The sequence below is a fragment of the Hippocampus zosterae genome, chromosome 18 (assembly GCF_025434085.1).
Source record: "Hippocampus zosterae strain Florida chromosome 18, ASM2543408v3, whole genome shotgun sequence".
Taxonomy (NCBI): domain Eukaryota; kingdom Metazoa; phylum Chordata; class Actinopteri; order Syngnathiformes; family Syngnathidae; genus Hippocampus; species Hippocampus zosterae.
The window spans coordinates 7976692-8002354 of record NC_067468.1 but is presented as its reverse complement, the minus strand read 5'-3'; the positions used below and the strand labels follow the sequence as shown (position 1 = coordinate 8002354).

Sequence of the window (25663 nt, the reverse complement as noted above, 5' to 3'; positions counted from 1 at the left end):
CTCCAGCTTATCCCCTGCCATGGTGAGTAAAAGTACGATTTAAAATGGATGGATGGATATGTTCAGAGTTTTTTTGTTTGTTTGTTTTGTTTTGTTTTGGGTTTGTTTGTTTTTTTTACAGGGGAAGACCCACTTTTTTTTTAAAAGGCTGTTATGGAGAAATGCAAATAAATGACAAGAACCAAGGCAGACTTAAAGGAACTGCAGTAATAAGTTGCTTAATGGAACATAGCACAACGTTCTGGAAGGACTGCCTTTAAGTATACTGGCAAGCTAATTATCATTGACAGTGACAGCATTGCAACAAAAAGGAAGAGCACATATAATAATGCGCTGACAATTAATTTCAGGAAGTGGTGATACAGTATGTTGCCGTTTTGATTTACATTCAAGTTGAAATGGGCCCAGCAGTTAACTCTCCAATATCCACGTGTGAACAATGGTTGTAATTACAGTTAGTACAAAAAGAAAGGGAGATTTGAGGGGGAGGCATTTATTTGTTTGAAGCTGGTGATGCACACACCAATAAATTGCAACATAGCCTTATGAGAACGACAAGTCACGATTTGAGGAAATAACGAATGTATATCCTATTGCAAAAATAGCTTTAAAAGTCCGATCAAATGCAGGGTTGACCAGCGTTCGGGAATGGAGTATTCCAAATAAAGAAATAACTGGTTGTGCTGAGTGTTTGTGTTTCATGATCCTCTCAAAATGTTGCCAGTGTCTTCTCTGGTGCTATGGGTGTGGAACTGGCCCGATTTGGTTTCCTACCACACATCCAAGCTTCTTTCTCCTGACATTCTTTCCTGTTGAAAACTTTCAAGTGCCTTTTACCACTTGTCCTCATTCCGCGGCCCCTCCCCTCATGTTCTCAATTCTGCTTTTTCTTTTTGTTGCACGTCTAGATCGGCCTCATACACAACATGATTTCCATCTCCTGCTCCTCTGTGGCCTCACTTGTTATTTTCCTGGGAGGAAAAGCTGTATGGTAATTATGAAAAGATGCAACAAAATACGTCTGAATGTTTCTGCCATGATAAAAAAGATCCATAATCCCTTCCTGAGAGAATACTTGCAGAGCTCAAGTGGTGTGGATTTGTTTTCTTGGTTCTCGATTCATTCACAGCGTTTCCAGTTCTTATCTTCAATAACAATTTCATGAAATATAAATATTTATGACTCTTATCCATTTTCTATATCATGATTTGTGAAGGAAAATGTACCTTTTCATTGTTTCATCGCATTAGTGTTTCTGAGTAACACCGTTCTCTTACAGCTGGCTATAGCTCTTATTTTATACTTTCAAGATTTATTCAAATAATAGCCCTAGATAAACAACTCCTACGACCCTTGTGAGCTTAACCGCCTAAGTTTACCACAACGAATACTCAAACTTAATTAGACTCAATAAATGTTAAATTTGGAGTGTTCCATCAACCTGCCAAGCATGTTTTTGGAATGTAGGAAGAAACCGGAGTACCCGGAGAAAACCCACGCAGGCCCAGGGAGAACATGAAAACTCCACACAGGGAGGCCGAAGCTGGAATTGAACCCGGTATCTCTGTGTTGTTTGGTTGATGTGCTAACCACTGGCCCGCCGGGCTGCGTAGTTCTACATCAAAAGCACATTTTGCAACAGCTTTCTGTACACTCTAAGCATTTTGCAAACCTCAAAGTCTCACAATATGAACGATATCAACAACAAACAAAAAGAGACGTGCGTGTGTGTCTCGCCTTGTATGAACTAACATGTTTATTTAGCAAGTTCCTGACATCAGGAGCCCATAATGTCATTCGACTACCAAGAACTCCTGTGACGTCAAAGCTACAGCTGTGCTCGAGTTGCGCATGCGCGTTGTAGCCCCGACTACACCGTCTGCTTTGTTGGGACCATCGATGCTGCTGAGACTCTCGGCGACTGCGCTTTTATTGTTGACCGATGATGGAGTAGAGTCAAGCGTTAGCTACTTATTCAACAACCTATTTGTGATTTAAGCTAGTAGCGAGCACAGTTTTTTTTTTGTCTTTGACGCCGGAGACGACAGAGGCGAGGAGCTCCTGTATATAAACAAAACACAGCGCGAGCTGCTTTTAAGGTGGCACGTCATCGGCGACAGCTGGAACAACGAGAGCAGGCTCCCAGGCCAGTTTGGTCCTTCGGCGAGCTCGACACGGAGGAGCTCGGTGTCCAAAAAATGGAAGTCTTCGCTCGGCGTCGTCTGGAGTGAAACTCCGTAACGAGCGAACATGAGCGAGGAGGGTCGTTTGTTGTCTGGACGGCAGCTCCTGGCGAGTGAAAGAGGGGGTGACTGTCCCTGCTGCTGCCCCCACTTGACTGAGGAGAGAGGCGAGCTTGTTAGCGAAAAGGGTGACCGCAGGCCCCCCGGTTCTCTGGCCCGGTCCAAATAGTGCTTAAGCGGACTGAGGTACAGCATGGAGACGGTGGGCAAATTCGAGTTCAGTCGGAAGGACCTGATCGGACATGGCGCATTTGCGGTCGTCTTTAAAGGCCGAAACCGGGAGGTGAGTTTTCGTTTTTCGGACGGTTACGCGTTTTCAGCGTCGCCACGACTACTGCGGTTTGGGTCGAGAACGTTTGCAATCGCATTTTATGTGTTGGACTAAAAAGAAGACGAGCAATTGGCCATTCGTCGTTTGTTGTCGTGGTGCGACCTTAAGAGGCCTAGCTACCCGAACGGGATGTTCTTGAGCATAAATAATATGGTAAACAGAAATACGGACATCAAATCGAATGGTTGTCACCATTTGGAATGTGATCGAATATCAGCTACCTGCTTAAGGTGGTCACACATTTACCTAATTTGAGACGTTTTTGCCTCTGTTGGCTGACATGATGCGCGAGGCGTTTATTATTAAACATGTTGAAACATGTTCTGCAACTGCCATGATCAAGACTATTATGATTCAGGCACAAACCGGTAATATTCCCTTTGTGAAGACAGGTGTCATATTAATCTGATCCGAAGAGGTCTGCTCCAGTTTTTCCTTTCACATCGGTGCATAGATTAAGACAACAACATAACAATCGCAAGATTGCCCAGTTTTTTCACTTTACACATAATGTGTCTGCCTGTACAGTTCGTTTTTTTCACTGCTTATCACGAGCACATTGCATCAGAGCACAGGAAATGTTGTAAAAGATGAACGTTCACGTTTATTCCACTTGGCAAGCGATTATGTAATGTGTTCTGGGGACCAACTTTCACGTGGGACCCCTTCCCCCAAACCCCCGCCAGAAGGGGGAGGTGCGACCATATATGCTGGTTTGTGGTTTGTGTCACAGTTTTAACAGTGTTTCTAGACCTGAGGGTATGACTAGTTTGTAAACACATAATGGCTGAGTTTCAAAACCTAGTACAGTAATTGGTAAAGCGGGCTATGTACTTTGCATCGGATGCACCCTGTAAAAAATATATTTTGGCTTCGGAGAGAACCAAGCTATATAAGTGTCTATTGTGTATGTGTTAGTATCATTTGTGGTGTAATTGTCAGTTTTCGCAGTTGTTGTATTATTGTTATGTTGTTTTGTTTGTGGTGGCATGGTGTTGCAAAGGTTAGGGGTCCGCCTCACAGTGCTGAGGTGCAGGGCTTGATTCTGACTCCGGCCTCCCTGTGTGGAGTTTGCATGTTCTCCCCGTGCCTGCCTAGGTACTAGTTTCCTCCCATATTCTAAAAACATGCAGGGCAGGTTGATGGAACACTCCGAATTGTCCTGAGGTGTGATTTGGCACCGCAAATGTTTGTTCGCCTCGTGTGTGCCCTGCGATTGGCTGGCAACCAGTTCTAGGGTGTCCCCCGCCTACTGCCCGGAGACAGCTGGGATAGGCTCCAGCACACCCGCAACTCTTGTGAGGGTAAGCGGATTACAAAAAAGTGTGGGTGGGCGGGGTTTGTTTTGTATCTGGTGTTGCGTTACAGCTGCAGCTGTTGTGAAATACACTTTATCAATAAAGTTGTGTTGTATTGTGTTTCAAAATGGGAATACTGCATCCACCCCCAAAAGTACATAATTGTATGTCTTATTCAGTTGCTTGAAAATGTTCGTCTTGCGTCTCTGTCAAATTACTCACGAACGTCACCCATCATGAGGTACGCTAACTAATTGTGGCGCCGTGTCAATTAGAGCTGAGGTGACTATTCGATGAGAAGCATTTTCTCACTTCATTTCTGATCCTTTTCCAAATCATTGTGTGAGGTAATGATTATGTGTTCATTTGTGTGTTGTCTTCTTATCAGAAACATGATTGGGAAGTGGCAGTCAAATGTATCAATAAGAAGAACCTGGCCAAATCCCAGACACTGCTGGGAAAGGAGATCAAAATACTCAAGGTAACTATTATAACGATCGTTATGCATTTCTATATGAGACAAAAATACAAATGTTTTAGACTCGATAACGTTTCCCTCAATAATTTGCTGCCCAATTATTCAGCTTTTCTATTCATGTGTTAGCGTTGAGGTCTTTCTTCAGAATAGAGAGGATGTAGCGAAGATGAACTTTAAAATTGGCTGCAGAGGTCAAATTTAGCACGTATTTTTGAAAGTAAAGATGAAACTAAAAAAATTTAATGCTCTCGTTTGCAGGAACTCAAGCACGAAAACATAGTTGCATTACTGGACTTTCAGGTATGAAATAAAATGCTTGCATGCTGTTTGCACACCTAATTATGTTGCCGCACGCTGTCCCAATTTGCTCGCAGTCTGTGCTCACCAGATTGAGCAGAAGGACGGTTGGCCACATGACCCATTTCGGTCTCATGCAACACGACCATTTTGGTTTTCTCTATTTTTTTTCTTGTTCAATGAGACGTTGCAGCAAAACAGCGCCTTTTGTTTTGAAACGTTTCACTTCCGGATTTTTGCCCCGGTGAACTCCGACGTTGTTTATCTTGTGTCTACTTTCAGGGTTTGCTCTGTCGGTACTTTGTTGGCTCACCTCGCCGTGACGCATGTTTTGTTTTGGCACTTTTTGCGATTCTAAATGTTGCTGCTTCGTGTCAATGTGTACCTGCGTCTATTTAAAAATTAGCAGCATTAAGGTCTTAGGCTTGCAGAGAGGTAGTGCTTAGGACTCAATAGTCGGGGGTGCTTGTAGCCTAGCAACGCAAATTGGCATTCACTGTGGCCTGTACACACACACACACACACACACACACACAGACACATACTTGACACGACGTCGAGACAACCTGACATGGTCTACTCATCTCACCTTATGCAGGGAGTTGACCTTTTGGAACACAACGGTCAAGTTGTCAACGTTGACAGCCCCCCACCCCCACCCCACCCCACCCCAAGACAAAATTGTCACTGAATCTTATCACATATGCGATCCGTTGGGGAGCACATGACTTTGTTTACACTTTTGAACCTTGTAGCAGGTGCAAGTTTAGCAGGAATGTGGATGCTGTCACACGGCATTACAGTGCGTCCGCCCACTTTGAAACGTACAAAGGTGCTTCTGTGTGCACCGCGACTGTTTCCAGATTAGGCCAAGAGATTGTAATGTATTATACTTGTCTGCCATGTTGCAATGCTAGTAGGGGCAGGAGATTTATTGCATTCGTCTTTCGTGACCTTTTTTTGACCGGTACTCATCATGCAAATGAGGCATCAGAAAGGTCGTGACCACTGACACATTGATTTAAAAAAAAAAAATTCCCATACTTTCCGAAAGATTAATCATTATTCTTCGGTTGGATTTTACACCATACGCTAAAATTGACGCCATTTTGTTTTCTCACAGCTTTGGTATGCGTCATGGCGACGCCGAGATAAAAATAAACCGCACAAAACTGGATTTTCTAAACTTGGAGTTGAATCTCTTTCAAGGATCATTACAAATCAGATATGAAATGGGTTTCTGATAATGTGACTCCAACCTAAACTGTGTGTGTGTTTGTGTGGTGGGGAGGACAATACACATCTATCTATCTATATACACATAGAATAAACTTTACGTTTTGGGTTCTATGATTCCACCTGAGCTGTCATGTAAAAGGAAAAAAGAAAAAAAACCAACGTCTGGAGCGTGACACTTCCAGACCAAGTCATCTGTTGCCATGTGATAAGAGTTTGTTTTTACCAAGACGCAATGAGGGCGACACTCATTTCGTCTCCCAGTAGCTATAAAAAGCCGACACACCCTCGTTCCAATGTCCGCTTTTTTTTGTGATTTAAAGAAGAGACCGAGATAAACAATGTCAAAACTTTTCTCCCCTTGAATGTGCCCTACAACCTCTACAACACTCTGGGAGCGGGGGGGCTTGAATTTTTTTTTCTTTGTCAGACAAGTGAAGAAGATGTGAGATTGTTGAACAGAAATTCTCAGTGACAGCCACCCTGAGCAGCCCCCCCTTTGTCAATTTTCAAAGAACTTCCAGTTCTCGGTAGTGGTCAAAGTTGTGCTATATTTTATTTTTGCTGTCTGTCGTCACTGTGTGAACATGGAGGTTCTTTGTTTGGCACTGTTGATATAATGATGATTACTGGATACTATTCGCTCCTCTCCCAGTGAAGCCACCTGGTGACATTTTGATTCATTATTCATGTTGCCAAGGCACTCTCGCAATTACCGGTAGCCTGTTTTGTTTCAATTACAAGTGTATGCCATCGGTACACTATTCTTGAGTCCTTATTAGGTTCCCCAAAGTAATCGCTTGTCTTCCCGGGGTCGAAAGTTAACACAGCGAAGACATAGAAAGATTAAAACTCATCTATACAATAAAAAGTAAAAACACAAAACAAAGCAAGCAAACAATTATAACTACAGATGCTTAACCTGATCCAGCCGTATCCCTGAAAGGGTTAAATAATAAATCCAATTCCATGACAGCCAAACGAATCATATCGAACTGATTCGTTTGTGTTTTAATAACTTTTTAAAAGATGATTTGCTGCTGGTGTTTCAAACATTGGGTGGGAGTGTATTCCATGCCGAGGAAGCTCGATAATGAATACATCTCATCATAATTGTTTTTTTTGGGGGGGGGGGGGATTCAGCACTATCACGTGACCCATGCTCACTGGACGAAGGTACTGTCCATGGCAAAAATATAAAAATCTGTTCCTGACAAAAAATATGGGGTACCTTTCCATGTGACGTCACACTAAAACATCAGTTGACAATATGATTTGTTAGCGTGCGTAAAACTTGAAATATTTCCTGTTTTTGTCTCAATCAAGCGGCGTGTTTTCTCAATCACTTAGCCACGATCTGTCTGCTCAAGAACCACCTGTTCCTGTATTTTGTCTGTTTCTGACATGTTTTCTTTTTTTCCCCATCCCCCCCCCAGGAAACTGCAAGCTCGGTGTACCTAGTGATGGAGGTAAGCCTGCCGCGGCCTTTGGCCTTTGTTTGCTCATTGCTGTGCCATGTCAGCATCTGAGCTAAAATTAGGCCAGTCCTCAGGCACCAAGGGTGGGGGCAGCGCTCGTCCCACACGCTGCCGTCTGCTGCACAATCCAGCTGATTGTGCTTGTATGTTTATCTCGTATGTGGACGCAGAATTGGTTGCGGTGAAAGAATGCTATCATTAGAGGAAGGCTCATTAAGAACACTCGCATAAATAGATAATCAGTTTATAATTGCGGCGCTTTTATGACCCAAAGTATTCATTGTGTAGCTCTTTGTAAACCCCGTTGTCTTGTTTGTAGAATTTTGTCTTTCATGGCCAAATCAAATTGTCCACTTCCAGTGACGAGGGGACATCTGATCCTAACATTTCAGGCTATTTTGGGGTCGTAAGAAGTGATTTGTGGGAGACAATTTCCTGTGTTCATTCATATTAATCCCGCATATAGGAGCAAGGCCGTGCATCAGGAATCGCAATTTCCTCCTCAGCACGTCAATGTCTTGATCCGCTGATGCTCTTTTGTAGCTTCAGACACACTTACTCACCATGGTTACACTTTGCCGACAAGTACAATCCCATTAGCTCATCACTGTACAGTTTAACAAATGACTTTTGTTTTTTTTTAGGCTAATACCAAATTGAATTGAACTCTCCCGCTCAGGGGGGAGGTGGCGCCCGTTTCTCCTAATTCTGTTTCTTCTCCTCACTTTGCAGTATTGTAACGGCGGTGACCTGGCCGACTACCTGCACAGTAAGTGAAGCGTTTCAAAGGCCGACCGACGCGACTGACAAGAGCGAATGAATGCCCAACGGCTGTCGGCCTTGTTTAACGTTCTCCCCCTTCACAGCAAAAGGCACGCTGAGCGAGGACACGATTCGAGTTTTCCTGCAGCAGATAGCGGGTGCCATGCGGGTCCTGCAGGCGAAAGGCATCATCCATCGGGACCTCAAACCACAGAATATTCTGCTCTCCTACCCACCCGGACGGAAATCCCACTCCACCAACACCTGCATCAAAATTGGTAGGCAGAGTGAACTTTTTGACCGCAACCCGAAAGACTCACGAATCCTGAGCAACTCACTCGTCTGTTTCTCATCACTTTAAACTCTCCCCGCAGCCGACTTTGGTTTTGCCAGGTACCTTCAGAACAACATGATGGCAGCAACTCTCTGCGGGTCACCCATGTACATGGTAAATGAGCACGCATGCGCATCATCAAGGTTTTCAAAAAGCAACCAGTCGCCATAAAAATCTTACTCTCAAAACAACCCTCCCCTCTTCTATCCCCTCGCAAGGCACCCGAGGTCATTATGTCCCAAAACTACGACGCCAAGGCTGACTTGTGGAGCATCGGGACCATCGTGTTCCAGTGCCTAACTGGCAAGGCTCCTTTCCAGGTACACACAAGGCCGATGTGGTAAAACCGTGCGCCGTCATTCTCGGGCAAAATAACTGAAGCGCGTGTACTCTAAAGTCATAAGCGTGCCAAAAAGCGGATTGACTAGAGAGCAAATATTGGACTTCACCAGAGGGTGCATGTGCTGGACTCTTGCATCATGTTCATTGTTGGTAGCTGCAGCTCATTTTTGCAAGCGTGTTTGACATGTCAACTGTGAAGGTAATGAAATGTCAGTTCAACAAAATACGCTCAATGCTGTTTAGTTGGGGTATTGACAATCATATCAAACGTTTTCCTGGAACTGCTCCCATAAAGTTGTTATTTCTTGTGTTTGTTTTTTTTCTTTTCCTTTTTGTCTCTGTTTTCACCTCTCTGACAACCGCGCTGAAATTCATTGCCGTGGTTTACAATGGTTAGAGTCGCGCTGACACGAAATTGTCTTTCTGTCACCTCTAGGCCAGCAGTCCTCAGGATCTTAGGATGTTTTACGAGAAAAACAAGAATCTCAGCCCCAAGTGAGTCGTTGCAATGAGATAACCACATTATTCTTGTCAATTCAGCGGCTCGGAAGATGAATGAATGAATGAATGAATGAATGAATGAATGAATGAATGAATTCTTTGCATGTAATAAAAGTTGTGTTGGAAACGGGTTCGGGATAAATGGGGTTAGAGTTTTGAGGCAAGACGACAACACCTGGCATGTCGACATTATTTGTCAAGATCCGTCGCTTCGGTTCCTCCACACCACAGTGATGATCATGTTGTCATTTTGAAGCATTCCCAGAGAGACCTCCAGCCATTTGAGGCATCTGTTACGGGGCCTGCTCCAGCGCAATAACAAGGACCGCATGGACTTTGGTGAGTGGGAGTCTTGACGCAAAACCGCACATAGAAGGGCGACATACTGGAGGTACGGCAACAGTCATGGAATTCTTGCGCAATCAATCTGTATGACTTTTTGATAAGTGTGGAATTCACTCGCCTATTCGATCTGTTTGCATTGAAATCAATGGTGGCACGATGGATTTCGCTACTTGGCAGCATATAGCAAAGGGCCCTTTTTAATTCCAGCGCAATTAGCTTGCTGACTTTATAAACCGGCTGCCTAGAAATTAAATGAGAACAGGAAAATGGCAAATTTGGTGAGCAACCATAACACTAGCCAACAGTAAAAAAAAAGTAATTTTAAATCACTGTGTCCTAAATGTATTTCAATTTAATATGTCTACTTTTTTCCGAGTACATCGGGTTTTTGAGATATTTTTATTGTTTTTAGGTGTGCTCTATCAAAGTTTGCACAATACGGATTTTGTAGTGCATTATTATTTACAGCTGTTGATGTTTCCGAAAAAATATAAATCCCCATATTCAGTACAATGCCGTGAAAAAAAAGTATTTGCCCCCTTCCTGGCTTCTGTCTTCTTTGCAGAGTAGTGTTAATATCGAGACGACAAATATCTGAAGATGGCAGCTTTTCCACCGAGAATCAGTTGACTGGGAGTGGATGTCAGTGCAGTGGGGTTTAGCTCTGAGCCTCAGGCTTTCTTTGCCTTTCTGTTCCACCTTTCCGTTTTTTTCCCAGTTCTTATTTAAACAGGGCAGTTAATAGTACTTTATTGATCGTTTGCGGGGAAAAGGGCTTTCTCTCCTAAGTCACCTTGCGCATCCACAGCTGGTTCAAGACAAAATCCTACAAAATACAACCACTACATAAAGTACAAAATAAATCTGATAAGCTGTGCTTTCTACAGATGAGTTTTTTTCTCATCCCTTCTTGGAGGCCACCAGCTCATCCATAAAAAAGAGTAAGTTCCAATTTTTGCCTAACGTGGTGCTGTCAATGTTTCAATAATGAAATACGTGCTGGATGAAAGCTGTTCAAAAACAACCATTTTGTATGTCATTTCACGTACTCGATTTCCTTGCAGCAACCCCCCCAGCAGTGACCATGACCTGCTTCCCAAGTTCCGCTTCAGCCAGCTCTTGCAGCAGTTCTTCCACCTCGCACCTGGCCTCTCCACCGGTCTGTGTTTAACATATCTTCAATGTATATGTATGCCCCGCCCCTCCCCCGTGTGTAAATGATTAACCAAAGGTCTTTGTGACCCCAAGAGGCCACCCCAGTGCATACCTAATTAATCACCCCTCTCATTTGCACTTTCTTACCTGCCTCCGCAGCAATCTCTTGGTGATGCGCAGCATTTACGTGCCAAAGCGCTGGCCTCCCCCACCCAAGAGGCCGCCGGGTTTCTCCTCAAGGATTCATCCGGAGGAGGCGGCAGCAGCAAGAACTCCTCCTCCTGTGACACGGACGACTTCGTCATTGTGCCCGCTCACTTCAATGGTAAGCGAGAGACTTGTTTTTCTTTTCGATGATTCCCCCAAGCGGTAGAATTGTACCAATAATATTTAAGTCCAATATAAAAGGTCATAAATGTATAAGATATGCGGTTATCTGTTGTAGCGGGTGAGCTGACGAGTGAGAGTAAAGTGCTGCAGGACAGTCTCATGAACAGCGGGTAAGAAAAAGCTCAGTACTTGTCTTGATAGACAACAACAACACTGAAGTGAAATGCTTGCAAAGTACGGATGTCTTTTATGCATAGTAAATACTTTTCTTCTCATTTCCTCTGTTCAGATCCCTCCTGACATCTGGTTTGTGTGTCCAAGCCAAATCGCCACCACACTCGCCCTCCTATAGTGGCTCCCCCAGTCGTGTCAGGTAACAGCACAGAGCTGGATTGTCTTGAGTAAATTAATTTCATTATTTAGCACCCAGTTAAACTGTTTAAATTAGCATGCAAAATCATCCTGAAAAATCCCAAGAAGAGAAATTGACAATATTCACTCTGTTAAAAACAGTGTCCTGTTGCTTACGGAATATGGTCCTAGTAGGTGTACAACACGGACAAAGGATTGATAATACCGTATTGGCCCGAATATAAGATTTTTTTCCATTGAAATACGACTGAAAAAGTGGGGGTCGTCTTATATTCGGGCTCTAGACATGACACTCATTCACAACGCTAGATGGCGCCAGATATCATTGAAGCAAATGCTGAACTTGATTCACCAGGCCAAAGTGAACCCCTGTCACGAAAAGAATAAAAATAAAAATAGCGGTAGCACAAAGAAGAAAAATAGCATTAAGAAGGAAAAGAGAAGAAAATAATAGAAGAAATAACAGAAAATGTAGAAACATAGTGACAATCTGGAGAAAAATGGGTCAAAGGCTAGCTGAGGAGAAGTTGTGATGGAATTTACATTTCAAAAACCAGAAGCCATTCATTTACGAATGTGATTGCACTTTAGATTTGATTGAGGCAAAATAACATGCTTTTTTTCTCTCTAATTCTCTCTAATTATTTTCTGTATGAAAATTTATTTGGGGTTCAAAATTTCTTTTTTCAAACTTGAGTCTTGAAAAAGAGGGGGTCGTCTTTTAATCAGGGCCGTCTTATATTCGGGCCAATACGGTAGTCATTTATTTATTATATTTTTTTATCTGCGCACATTCAAATGTTTTGTTTGCACTATGACACTGTTCGGTGTGAAAGGCTGATTTTGTGATGGGGAGTCAAGGGTGTTCTGCGCATCTTGCCCGAGGTCAGCTTGGGTAGTCTCCAGTTTCCCGTGATCCAGAACTGGATAAACAGTATAAAAAATGGATGGCATGTTTTTTTTATGAGTCCGCGACATATCCTGGTGGGATGCAATGTGGTCATCAATAACCATGGAGTGATAGTTGTGTTTTCTTGTTGTCACGTACGCACACAAAATCCGATCTAATGATTCTTTGGGGGCATTCTTTTTCTGTTCCTGGCAGGCCCAATGAGTCCTCGGGGAGTAACTATGCCGGCCCCGGTGGAAATCACGGCCACTCCCTGCCAATCCCAGTTCCGACTCAGGTGCACAACTACCAGCGCTTGGAGCAGCATATTTATACCACCAAACAGGAAGGATCGCCCCGGTATGCGTCTACTCACTTGCAAGTTGTACAAACACCTGAATTTGTTTGTCGCTATCGACAAGTTTTCACTTCAATCAACACACATCATTAGGCTGTCCACTCCGGTGCACCGTTGCAGCAGTGGAAGTCCGCTGGGCTTTGCGAGGACTGGGCCTTCTCCACCTTACGGAACAGTGACCGCCACCCGAAGGCTCTCTCTGGGAGGAGCAAGACCCTTTCAGCTCTCCCCTCAAGGTAGCTAAGAGGCTATTATGCTCTTGCAGACGCCCTTCCTACACCAAAACTACTCCCTGAATGGATGATTATTGCATGATTTATTACCTTCTGAGAGGCACCTGCTTGTCTTTTTTAGGGTCTAATTGCAGATAAGTGTTCTCTGCCTGATTTATTTTTTATTGCTAATGAGGTACTTAGTCAAAGAATGTTTTTTTTTTTCGTTGCTATAAAAGAGCTATGAAATGTCTCATGAGGAAAAGAAAAAAATCATAAAGCGATATTAAAAACATCAATTTAAGATAATTGAGAATCTCGGCTGGGTGGGTCACCCTGAAGCACCCCTGACTTTGGTTAGTGATGACTGGGTATCAAATCCTGGTCAGGGTGAATGAAGGGTAGCATCCAGTTGGGTCCTCGGCAAGACCCTTTACTTTTAGTATGTCAGCATTCACTGCAGACCAAGGTGCGAGTTCCATGTTGTAGTTGTGCCGGTGTTTTCACATTTTGGCTCATTGTACGATGAAATCGGCAAGTACGAGCAGTTTCCACCTCTTCCACACAGTTGTCATCTGCCACGTGACGTCGACACGCTTTCTAAACAGGAATTATAGTTGTGTTCTATTTGTCCTGAATTATATTTTGGTGCTCTACTGTTCAACCGTCCATCCTCTGACCTTCTTCACCACCCATTGCAGCAGCTCAACATGCTGAATCCAGGGCGACGACTCAGAAACACTCCCCAGTGGCCACAGGATTGGGGACACGCCTCCACAGCGCCCCCTGTCTTTTAGAGTGCACCGCTGGCGGTGGCAGACAGAAGATCCGAAAGCAGCACTCAGACCCGGTGGTGGTCCCCACAGCTGGCTTGATGACGGTTCGCCCCCTGCACTCGTCCCCCCGCCTCAGTGAGCTGATGCAGCGAAGCCCACTGCCCACCATCCTGGGCTCCCCCTCGAGGGTGAGTCTTTTTTTTTTTTTTTTTGGCTCAATGTACTATTTATTTACGGCATATGAATAGTAACCGTTTCACTGTCGTGGCTACGTTGTTTCTTCTGTTTGCAGACGATGCCCCCGTTTGAATTCCCCAAACCCCCCAGCTCTCCAAACCTTGTCAACTTCCTGACACAGCAGGGTTTAGTGGTGGGCTCTCCCAGCAGCAGGCCTATGCAAATCGAGCCCCGAGACGCTGGACAGCCAACGCCCACGCAGTGCCCTCAGCCTTCTCACTGCATCCACAGGATGAATGATGATACCAGGGGATTTGGAAGGTGAGAGCTGCAATGGCACTAGGTGCAAGTAATTATGAGAGCATGCTTTTGGATGGAAAAAAGCAAGATGCCAAAGAAGTTATGTGACATAAACAAACTGTCAAACCAGTGGTATGCGCATTGGCATGCATTCATATGGAGGTGGGGAGGGGGTGTTATTGTTTTGTTGTGCTATTCGTTTCTACTGGTGTGACAATTCAGAGTGTGAAAACATAAAACGGGCAAGGCAATTATGTAACACCTTTGTCCGTCGTCACAGAAAAAATATTTTATGACTATCTTATTTTTTTCCCCTACGCTGGCAGACCAGACAAACTTTGAACTTGAGCTGTACTTAACAGTCCTGATATGAAACTTCAACACATATACTTTCAGGAATCAAATCTAAAAGCTTGAGTCTTGTGTGGTACAGATCTCAGAGCGCCGGCCTCCTGTCCGACATGTTGCTGATGGCAGCCTTTGGAACAGTGAATGACCGAGGCAGCACAGAAAATCTGGCCTGTGAAAAAGCTATGGACATAGCAGGTATGTCTTTCATGGCCCTTAATTCCTTTTTCATTTGGGGTCACCCCAATAATACTTAAAAATTCTGGTTTTAGTGCCCTCCGGCGGTGTCCTATGTCCGGCACCGGGCTCGTGCAGCCCAGCGCAGGTGGTCTTCACCATCGGCTCGCCTCCCAGTGGTGGCACCCCACCTCAAGCCTCCAGACAGAGGAAATACTCCGGTAATGCCAACTTGTAAACCTGTTGAATGAACGCAAATGGCACATGACTCCTCTCTCTTGCTTTAAGACGTGATCATGTTGCAGCCCATTTTCAAGGGCACTTTGATGCCAGTTTCAGTCGACAGCAGGGGGCGATTCTGCTTAAAATGTCAAGGCTCAAAACAGTATTCTATGTACTCATTATTCATCCGCATACTATGTTTACACGAGTGGGGCCATTATTGCAGCGCGGGTTCCTCTTTAAGCATTTTTTGCACGCATGAAAATAGAGAACAGGGGTCCTAATAGTATCTGACACGCTTTCTCCCAAGTACCTCAAAGATCCATAATTCTATGAATATAAATATGAATACAGTGTATGTCACAGCTTTGGGTAAAACGCAGCAGCGTCCATTGATATTAGTTTAAATATTGTCAATTGATGCATTTTCGCAACTATGCCCAATTTTTCAAGTGGTCTATATTCTTGGCAAGTAGCATTTCTAACTCTTATCTCTGTGTCTTCCCTCCGCAGGCTCCTTTGCATCAGTCAGCCCTGCGGGCTCCTTCACCAGCCGCTATCCCCAGGCGGCCACCTACGGCGACGGCTTTGAGGCCTCTTCCAGCCCTCGCTACAATTTTTTTGATCCCATCACGGCCAACATGGGCGGTCGCATCACCTTCGAGGCCCCTGAGCTTCCTGAAGAGACCCTGATGGAGGTGAGATAAAGGCTTTCTTAGACAAATCACAAAAGGTGGCAGAAAAGAGGAGTGTGCTCTTAGTACTGGTGCAGCGACAGATCAGTTCCAACCAAAAAGCGGAGAGACTAAGGGGAACAGCTGAAGGTGTTACTGAATGATAAGAGTGATTTTGATGCTGTGGTCAGCCCACAAAGTGCTAAAATGGCACCGCGTGTCCTCAGTTTAAAGCGCTCACCCCCTTTTGTCCTCCTGTGTGTGTGTGCCGTCTCTGGGAGTGCAGCAGGAGCACACAGACACCGTGCAGAGCCTGCGCTTCACGCTGGATTTCGCTTGCTGTCTGATGGAGGTGGCCGGGGCCCGTGGCATCACATTGATGGGGGTCGCGGTTGATCCCGCTCACCCTCACTCCTTACAGCAGCAGAGCCTGGTGGCGGATCAGATAAGCTCCCTGAGCCGAGAGTGGACGTAAGGCCACATCATCCTTGCTACTTACCTCTTTTGTTGGAGGCAAAACAGTTTTTCTGGTGTCGGCTTGGTGCCTATTTATAGCAAGCGGTTTGCTGCCAAGGCAGACGCCATTCTAGTCATGACTCAATGACAAGGTTGACGCACCGGCCCACGATACATTTTTATTCTTTAGCAGTCAAAGTGTGTCTAAATGACCTATTAGTCATTTTCACTTGGAACTTCTCAAGTCAAATGTATGCTAGGGCACACAAGCGCACCTCAATACATTTCAATATGCTTGAAAACTGACTTGATTTCAGCAGCTCTTACAGATTCACTAAACACATCATTGTGAGATATTTTCTATAGCTTGCGGATAAGGAAGAGTCCAAATTCACCATTTCAAGAAATTACAATTCAAGTCGACGTCAGGAATTATCAAAAACGCTTCTGTGAATAAAAATAAGGAAAGAATAGGCCTCCTGAAAAGTATTTTCCCGTTTTGAATGAATGTTTCGCTTTTTTAATTCGCTTGTGCAGTGAAATGAACATTTATATGGCATGCTAATTCATAAGGATGCATCTGTATGAATGCACTGAATTCCTTTCTGCTTGCTTTTTGCACTACGGCAATGCCAAGAATAAAATAATAATAATAATGAAAATGAATTGACAGCACTGTAGTATGAAAACAAGATGGAAATTCTAGCAAACCTGAATGAATCGGTTGTGTTCACGGAAATTTGTCTGTATGATCAAAAGTGAATGCATTTTTAATCTTCCCACTCATATTCATGTTCACCTTTTGTAATGTTGTCGTATCACCAGCCACGCAGAACAGCTGGTTCTCTACCTCAAGACTGCAGAACTCTTGTCTACCGCCATACAAACAGCCATGGAGCAAGTGAAACACGGCAAACTTTACCCGTCGTCTACAGTCAAGCAAGGTAACGCGGCGTTCGCTTCAGGAAAGACCTCCAATTTGATTATTGGCTCAAACGATCACCGCCTGAATGAAATGGTCTTCCATTCCTAGTTGTGAGGAGGCTGAATGACTTGTACAAATCCAGCGTGGCATCGTGTCGCTCTCTCAGCACGCGTCTGGAGCGCTTCTTTTCCAAAAAGCACCGACTCATGGACAAAATCACCTCCATAACGGCTGAGAGGCTGCTCTTCAGCCACACCGTGCAGATGGTAAGCCAGAAAAAGGAACCCCGTGTGTGCCAAATTGATCGTTATTGCCGTTTCATTTGTTTTTATTGTGAAAGGTAGTAAAGGCGCAGCAAAATAAAGGGAGCGTACCATACCGGGTTTTGGCACAGCTATTTATTTACGCTTTTCCAGTTGCGTGCCAATTTGAAATGACTCCTTGTCGCTCAGCAGTGTCACCGTAACTTTTGAGGCGTCAGTCAGTCCTTAACTCAATCACTCCCAAAGACGTTTTTAAACGTCTTTTCAGACTTGGTCCAGAATTGGCTGGTACTGAATGAGTTTAATATGACTCCACTGAATCCACTTTTGCGTTCCCTGTACGGCACCTTGCACACATGAGGAAATCCGAATAAGTCAAGCGATTGAGAACTAGAAAATGGTTGGACGATGGATAAAAAATATGCAGGACATTTTTTGTAGGTTCAGTCTGCTGCTCTGGATGAGATGTTCCACCAGGGGGAGGCATCCGTCCACCGTTACCACAAAGCCCTCTTGCTGATGGAGGGCCTCTCTCAGCTTCTCACCGAACAGGAAGACATTCTCAGTGTGAGCAAATGTAAGTCATGAGACCAATCCCAAATTGTTACCCAGTACCTTCATCCCAGTTCACTGTAGTCCATCATCTCTCTTCTCTCTGCGTACAGGTAAAGAGTGTATTGAGCGGCGCCTCACAGCCTTGCAGTCCGGGCTCTGCGTTTGAGAGCCCCTCCTACACGATGTCACCTATCGGCTCATTACCAACGAACTTCATCCCATCACCTCAGGTCGCGTCAAAAATCACAAACTCTCCTAAAGTTGACAACTTAAGCTTTGGATTACGGCCTCCATTTCCCTGAAGCAAAACTGATGTTGGTCGTGATGCACCTTGCTGCATTCTGATCTATGTGAGAGACCGTTTGGCCAATTAAGATTCCCCGCCAGCCCTCCCCTATTTGAGGCAACCTGCAGGAGCACGTACGGCCAAGTAGTCATATATCCCCATGCGCAGTACTCGCCATGACATATTTTGAAGACGGACTTGTCTACTGCAGTGGACAACCGAACAAGCCTTTGTGGTTCATCTTTATGGAGGTACTTTGAGCTGTCCGCCTACATTGGAGGTACAGTTACAGTAGACATGTTGAAGAAAGCTGGAGGAAGTCAAATATCATTCTCATATTATCTATGTGCACATTATGCCACTTCCTCGTGTGTGTGTTTCAAAGAAGTTCATGAGTTGCTTGCTATAGTGTACATAACATTGCTACAAGTGGATGACAACTTCTGCCAAGACGATATAAAGCCTTTTTATAATGTGTTTGATTTTAGCTCTATAATAAGTAAGTTGGTTTGACACTTTACGGACTTGCTTTTCATAAGGAAGGCGACAACTGGTGGAGGACAATGTTTTCCAACAGTGTGTCGCGTGGGTCCAAACAGGCGGAAGAGGCACGATTCGCAGTTTCTGATTAGAACTGCGCTAGCGATGCCCCGCTAACTGGAGGATGTTTGTCTTGTGTACAGTCCTTGACCACCACCCCCACCCCACGTGGTTCTTTCTTCTTTACATCATTGTATTTTAATCAATCATCGTCGGCGCTAATGCGAATGTATAGGACAGGAGAGAAGCCGCGTCAATGTTGGGGGCTGCTCGGCGGCACATGCCCGAATGTTTTTTTGCACTGTTGAAGTACTGTACAGAGTGGAACATGCTACACGTGTCATGTATTGTTTTGTTTGTTTGGATATACTTTGACTGATGAGCTCCTTTCTATTTCCACTTTCTTTTCATGGAGTGCAGTTGTATCGTAGTTACTGTGTGTTTGGTGTGAGAGTGTTCATTAACAGAGGGATGCTGTGAACGCGGAAAAGAAAAATACGGTAAAAGCTTTACGGTGAGGAGGGTTGGGTTTAAAAAAAAAAGAAATACATATATATTGTGTTCTGCTTGAGAGTAGTCAGTAGGTGGCGATTCTGTCATGATTTTGAAATGTTTAATTTGGAGTGCTGGTGTTTTTCCACTGATTTTATTTTATTTTTTTAAACATAATTTTGAATCCCAAACCGATTCCTTTAATAATTCTCAGTTGTGAGCCGCAGATGGTCGATGTCTGTGTTGCCTGCATTCAAAGGTGTACAGTGTTATGTGCATGTTCGCATGTGTGGAGAGGCTAGTTTGCAATTTGACTAATGTCTGTGGAGAGAAAAGGATTCATTATGACCCAGACACTGTCTCACATCTGCTTTTGAAATGGAAAGGTCCACTTTCAAGGGATTACTCCATGTGCAAAGGAGGAGGGATACCCCCGCTCCCTCAAAAAAAAATCTGAGAATGAAACTGAAAATTGCAATCAAGTGTAATATTACAACAAACCATCCATCCATCCCTCCGTGAGTCGTCACCTTACCGTGGTGGAGGGGTTTGTGTGTCCCATTACAGTTTTTTCCACATAATATGACAATTTATTGTTACTTTTTACTCATATCAAAAAATCATTGTCCTAACATTCCTACTTTATCCTGAATTCTTATTGAATAATGCCCCCACCCACCCAGTGTGGCCACGATGCTCATTCATAACTCTACACTGTTTTTTCCTCGTCTTAAGTTTGTGTTCATGTTTGAAAAAGCTGAAGATGGTTTACAAAGAGATCCAGTATAGTAGCACTGTTAGTAGAGCAGAATGAAAGAGCCCCTCCCCCTTTAAAGATAATTAACTTGCTTTGAGGCATTTTATTCTCAAATATACATTTTTTTGGTGGTTGAGTTGTGCATTCCTAATATCGACTCACCCTGGCTTTTGTCCTACTCACTCACTGTACAATGGCTAGCACCTGTGATGCATTTTTTTTTAATGAAACCCCCCACGCCTACAATCATTGCTACTGGCCATCCCAATTGTCAATTTGGGTCACCATGAAAAGAATGTGTGCGTGCATTGAGATAACTTTGGGGCGGGGGCGGGAGGGCATGTATTGTGTTCTGCTGTAATGTCCCTGAGCAGGATGTTGACTTGCTGCCATTTTCGTGGTAGCTGTTCCGAGCATTCCCATGAAGCTAAAATGAAGTGCAACCATCGCGAAGGTTCACAATCTCCTGCAAGGAGTCAAGAGTTTTAAATTGTGTGTAAAAACATGCCCGAATGTCATCGTTTATTTGTGTTTAGCATCACCTCTAGGAATTGTAAATTAAGTTATTGTTGTCATTGTATTTATGGCTCTGCGGGTGCAGAGGGAAGATTACCCTACCATTTAATAATGTTTGTTGTTTTTTTCCAAAGAAAAGGCTTTCTGCTGAACTACCAGCAAGGCATTTTCACATCGTCATGTATGGCAAGACACTATCTCAATGTCCCTGTGTGTAACATAACCCTTACTGTTAGTTGCAACATGAATAAAGTTAAAGGAATGGAGTTGTAGTGATGCTGTGTTTTTTACCATTCAAACTTTTTCCCACATCACTCTCTTATGCATTTTAAAAGTGGCACAGACAGACTAGGCTTCTTGCTTAAGTTACTTGAAGTCCTAAAACCCAATATTTACACCCCTACATGCTGGTATGTCAATATTAGTCATGCGACGTGAATTAATTTAGCACCGTATCCATTAATTGGATGGCCGTTTTTTAAATATAAATGCAAAATTACTTGATGTTATTCCAGTTTTTTGGAGGGAGGGGCGGGGCTCAAATATTTTGTACAGTACCATTTGTAATATTGTCGTGATATTACACTTGTAATATTTCTGTTTGTCCCATACATTTGCTCCGCCCCCCAACATAATGTACCAATCAGAATTATCTATTGACATGTTCTGCCTCACTTGATTGGTGCTTTCATCTGTCAAGAGTTCCGACTCGAGGTGACGTGATGGCTAAGAGGAGTAATGTCACAAAAGTCAGAATTGTAGCTAGTTTATCGAATTATAACGAGTAAAGTCGGACATGATCCTTAACTGTTGTTTTAAATGTCCACAAGTTATGATTCAACAGTATAACCCATCCTATTTTTAATTACTCGTCTCAATTCTGAGTAAAAAAAAAAGCAAGATCAAGTGTCACTAAGTAATTACTCTCCTGCATATCCCTTATGGACGAGTTGTTGTCGTGTTTCTATGTATAAAATGTGGGGCACTCTTTCGTATTTAATGTTTGTGTCGTGAACCGCACGTTTGTTCTTTGTTACGAGAGCAAGGGGAGTCGTCGTTAATTCGAGGCAACTGGAAGGCATCGGAAAAAAAGTTGGGCTGTCGCCATAGTAACTGGCGTACGACCAGTGGGGCAGTATCAGTTGTCGCTTGGAGTATTAAAGCTTTTGCCATACATTGTTTTGCTGAAGAACACGGACTGTAACTGCATGTTTTTAAAAATTATTATTACAATGGTATCACGGAAAATATTGCTGCTACTTTGACCAAGTTGTCGTTCACTTGGTCGAGGAAAGGGCAAAGCGAAGCAAAGCTAGCTGGATGAAGCACGGCTATGTCCAGCAAAAATCTCCCGCCGGTACGCCACCTGCCACAGTGGAGCCGAGTCGGGCGTCTCGGAGTCCCGTGCTCGCCTCGACGTTTACCGGCGAACCGCTTGCAGCCGCTGCCTGTCCTCCCCGCGGGGGACCGAGGGGGCCCGAGGGCGACGACGGGCTCGGGTCCTGTCGACGCTGACGCCCGCGTCGCATCACTGCAGAGGAACATCGAGTTTCTGCAATACCAACACCAAGAAACGCTGCACAAACTTCACCAAGAAGTGGATATTCTCAGAAGGGAGAATAAAGGTGACCAATTATCCAATCCGAGTAAATCATTTTACACTTTTATAATCAAATTGGGGAAATACATCAAGTAGATTTTTCATGTATCTGTGCTTTGTGTGTTTCTTTTTTCATTTCGTTTGATTTCCTACATTTGAAAACAAATGTTACTGGTCCTTTTTTTTTTTTTTGCCTCACTCACCGTCCCTGCTTGGCAACGCAAGCTCAACGCCCCAGTCCACACGCAGCCCGTTGGCTGTCAAATGCCTCAGTTAAAAAGTAAATCGATCAAACCTCACTATGCTGTTTTTCTCTACGTGAAGTTTGCACACTCTCCGTCTACAATGAGGCACTCTAAAGCGGCCACGCCAGAACACGAAGGGAAGATTATTATTATTTTTTTACACTACTTCTGCCAATTCTGCTGTATCCAAATGTGTTGTGTATTACCGTGTCAGTAAAGGCTTTTGGATTTTGATAATATGAAAAGAACTACAAACATGGTATGTTAGTCGCGAGTTGAGTTAGTGAAAGCTTAGTGCGTGATGTTCTCTGTTGGAGGTGGACATCTGACTGGTGTCATTTATATTAACCCGGTGTCTTGTTTCTCCATAATGAACCCTGACCCCTTATTTTGTCTGTTGCAGAGTTGAAGTATAAGATGATTATGGAGTCTCCAAAGCCAAATAGAAAAGGTAAGATGAAGAATCACACAGCAAATGGAAACGTAACGACAATGCACGTTGTAATAATTCGTCTTCATTTTTAAGGGAGCATATTATGGAAAATTGCCTTTTTTTAAATTGTTTGTGTATAAATGATTGGCTAGCTAGAGGCCCTGGCCAACTATCAAGTGTGAAATCAAGCACCCAAGTAAATCTCTTTGTGATTTGCCTACACTGTGTTCTTCTAGTTCTGAAACATAGCCAAGTGGGTGTTGGACCTGTCGTTCGGGGGAGAGAACCCACACAGAACCAAATGCTAAGGTGAATATCTGGTTGAAATGGTTTAAAATGAGAACAACTTGACATATGACGCCACAGAAGGCAATTGTCGGCATTTTTTAAAGAAATCAATAAATGTATGTGAAGTAACGTGAGAATGTTATGTCTGGCGTAGAAGCATGGGAGACTGCGTTGACATTCATGGACCCTACAGAGCAAATCGAAGGTCGGAGCAGTTATCCAACTCGCTGCAGCCTCTCCACATCCACAACGGCCTGTCTCACCCACCACGTGCGTCCACGTTGAGGGAATGCGAGCTCATCATCCGCCAGCTGTACAATACCAACAGTTTACAGTCTCAGGAAGTGAGGGGTCGCAGTCCAAAGTGTTTGCCATCCATATGCGGGTCTCAACTCACACGCCGACATTTGTGTCTTCTAGATTGTGCGCTACAAGGAATTGTTGAGAGATATTGTGCTCCACAAGAGGATCACCCCAGAAAACTACAATCTGACCAAAGCCTACCTTGTGGATGATATCTGGTGAAGCAGTCGAGAACTTTGTTGTGTTCTTCCTAACATGGAAATGACAAGCATTGTTTTTATTGGAAGCATCTTTTTTGTTTTGTTTTGTTTTCAGCAAATCCTCTGACAACACGTTTCCTAATCTGGACCTGCAAACAGGAAAAACGTATGTCATTGTGTCTCCCTCATTGTGTGTCATGTTTGACGAAAAAAACGAGTGGACAATTTATTAGTCACAGCACACACTACGTGCGGTTCTGCAATTTTTTTCCCTTTCACAACCCACTTTGTTTTTCTTTACCGTGTCTTTGTTTTTGTCACTTTTTATCTCATGCTCTTCTTCGCTAGCTAACAGCCAGTCGGAGGGATCAATTACCACTGACGGTCAAGGGCTTATTCGTTTAAATCAGATCTAAGAAGCATCGTGACTGGGAAAATATAAGACAAAAAAGTCGATGAATTTGGTTTGGGCAAAGTAGCCGCGCCGGTTGGACTTTTCCTAGAAGTCTGTTCCAGGGACCTAAGACACTTCAGTCCAACATAATTATTATTATTATTATATATATTTTTTTTACCTAAAAAAAATGTCAGATTTCCGAATGCACCTGAAACAATCTGTGTAGATAACAGATGTTTCCCATGACACAGCATTGACGAATGCCCCTTTTTTTTTTCTTTTTCCTCCCAGGACCGGCGTGACCCTGCCCGCGCTCACGCAGAGCCTCAGCTCCTCCGTGGCGGAGCGCCCGCGAAGGAGTCGTGCTGTGCACAGAGGCCATGTCAAAACGACAGTTCGGTGAGAAGATTCAAATTATCATCTCCAAGCACCATCCACTGTCAGGAAAGTAACTGTTCTATTTTTTTTTCTTTTTTTTGTGTCCCTGGACATGTAAAGTCACAGATGATGAAATACAATCTGGAAGGTGTTTCCAGCCGAAGACTGATGGAGGTATTTCAGTGTTACCTTGTTGGAGATGTCCCAAAGGATTAGTACCATGAACAAAGTTCTTGGTACGTCACCAAGTGAATGAATTAGGGATCGGGCTGGCCAGATCACTGCTAGTTTTATACTTTGTTGACACTTAGTTGTCTTTGGATAAACTAACATGAACCCCAGACCTTGGGCCACCCAGACCCAGTGGGTCAATAATGTTCTTCTGGATGAATGGACAAAAAAAATAAAAATCCCAGATCCACTCCAAAATCTTGGAGAACATCTTCCCAGTAGAGTGCAGCCACCTGTGGTCTTTTCTTCCATTTTCACTCCATGTCAGTCGTCCAAATACTTTTGTCTTCAAAGCGCGCTTTCCGTTTTCAACACGAGTACCGTTTCAAATCTAAAAATTCATTGCAGATGTTGTAAAACATGTTTTTATTAAAGATGGTCTTGCTTGATTTTCATACGCTCCTCTTATTTTAGCCGTACTTTACACACTTAAGATAGCACGTGTCAAGGCACGTCCAAATACTGTACCCAGCATCAAGTTAATGCTGCTATCTTGATTCTTTTTTTTTTTAACTCTTGTTTCTGTTTGTGCAGACATAGGTGTTGGAACCATTAATCGGTGTCTGATATGTATTTGTAAAGACACTTGATTCTGATGAAAGATATTTATGTTGTTTGGGTTGTTTTTTTTTTACCCCCCACCCCCACCCCCACGCATCTCCAAATGATGCACCCCACAATGGAAATATGTCACTTGAGCCATGCTGTGTAACTCCAGTCGAATTAATTTTTCTGTGTCCGTCCATTGCTGTAAGATGTAATTGTGCCAATCGGATTGTTCTGATATTGTCCTTTGGACTTTGTCACCCACGACTCGCCACGAGGGAGCCGGTTTACCCGTCATAGACGAGTTCCTGTTGCCTTTCAAACAGACTTAATAAGTTGGATCGCCATTTTGGCCTTTCTCCTTTCTTACGACAAAGCTTTACGAGAGCAGGAAATGACACAAAAAGTGTGACGTCGGTGTTTCCATGAAGAGGTGTTGTTTCTGAAGAACATCCTTTTCGAGAAACCACTTTATTAACTCTTGATAGTCAAATCAATGAAACAAGTCAGGCTTGACCTTTATCCGCGGAGGCTTTGTGTGATTGTTTTTCTTCTCTTTCACCCAGTTTGTAGCGGCGTCGCAGCCTTTGCATTGGCATTAGGCAGTCAGCGCAAGT

At 43.8% G+C, this 25663-nt stretch overlaps 1 protein-coding gene across 2 annotated transcripts; it reads left to right on the top strand.

The window, feature by feature from the left end:
* Positions 1 to 1841: 1841 nt before the first annotated feature.
* ulk1b (unc-51 like autophagy activating kinase 1) lies at positions 1842 to 20691 on the top strand. 2 transcript variants are annotated; one of them, XM_052051237.1, is made up of 28 exons: positions 1842 to 2526; positions 4261 to 4353; positions 4609 to 4650; positions 7320 to 7352; positions 8094 to 8130; positions 8228 to 8401; positions 8498 to 8571; positions 8676 to 8777; positions 9236 to 9294; positions 9557 to 9639; positions 10533 to 10586; positions 10710 to 10804; positions 10960 to 11125; positions 11246 to 11300; positions 11420 to 11503; positions 12608 to 12751; positions 12843 to 12985; positions 13666 to 13925; positions 14030 to 14235; positions 14648 to 14760; positions 14835 to 14960; positions 15475 to 15659; positions 15922 to 16106; positions 16917 to 17035; positions 17125 to 17282; positions 17721 to 17856; positions 17945 to 19670; positions 19720 to 20691. In XM_052051237.1, exons 1-27 carry the CDS (start codon positions 2437 to 2439, stop codon positions 17998 to 18000), a joined length of 3072 nt encoding a protein of 1023 aa, XP_051907197.1. In that variant the 5' UTR covers positions 1842 to 2436; the 3' UTR covers positions 18001 to 19670; positions 19720 to 20691. The 2 variants fall into 2 exon arrangements, with proteins under 2 accessions (XP_051907197.1, XP_051907196.1); XM_052051236.1 differs by having other exon boundaries at positions 13663 to 13925.
* Positions 20692 to 25663: the final 4972 nt, after the last annotated feature.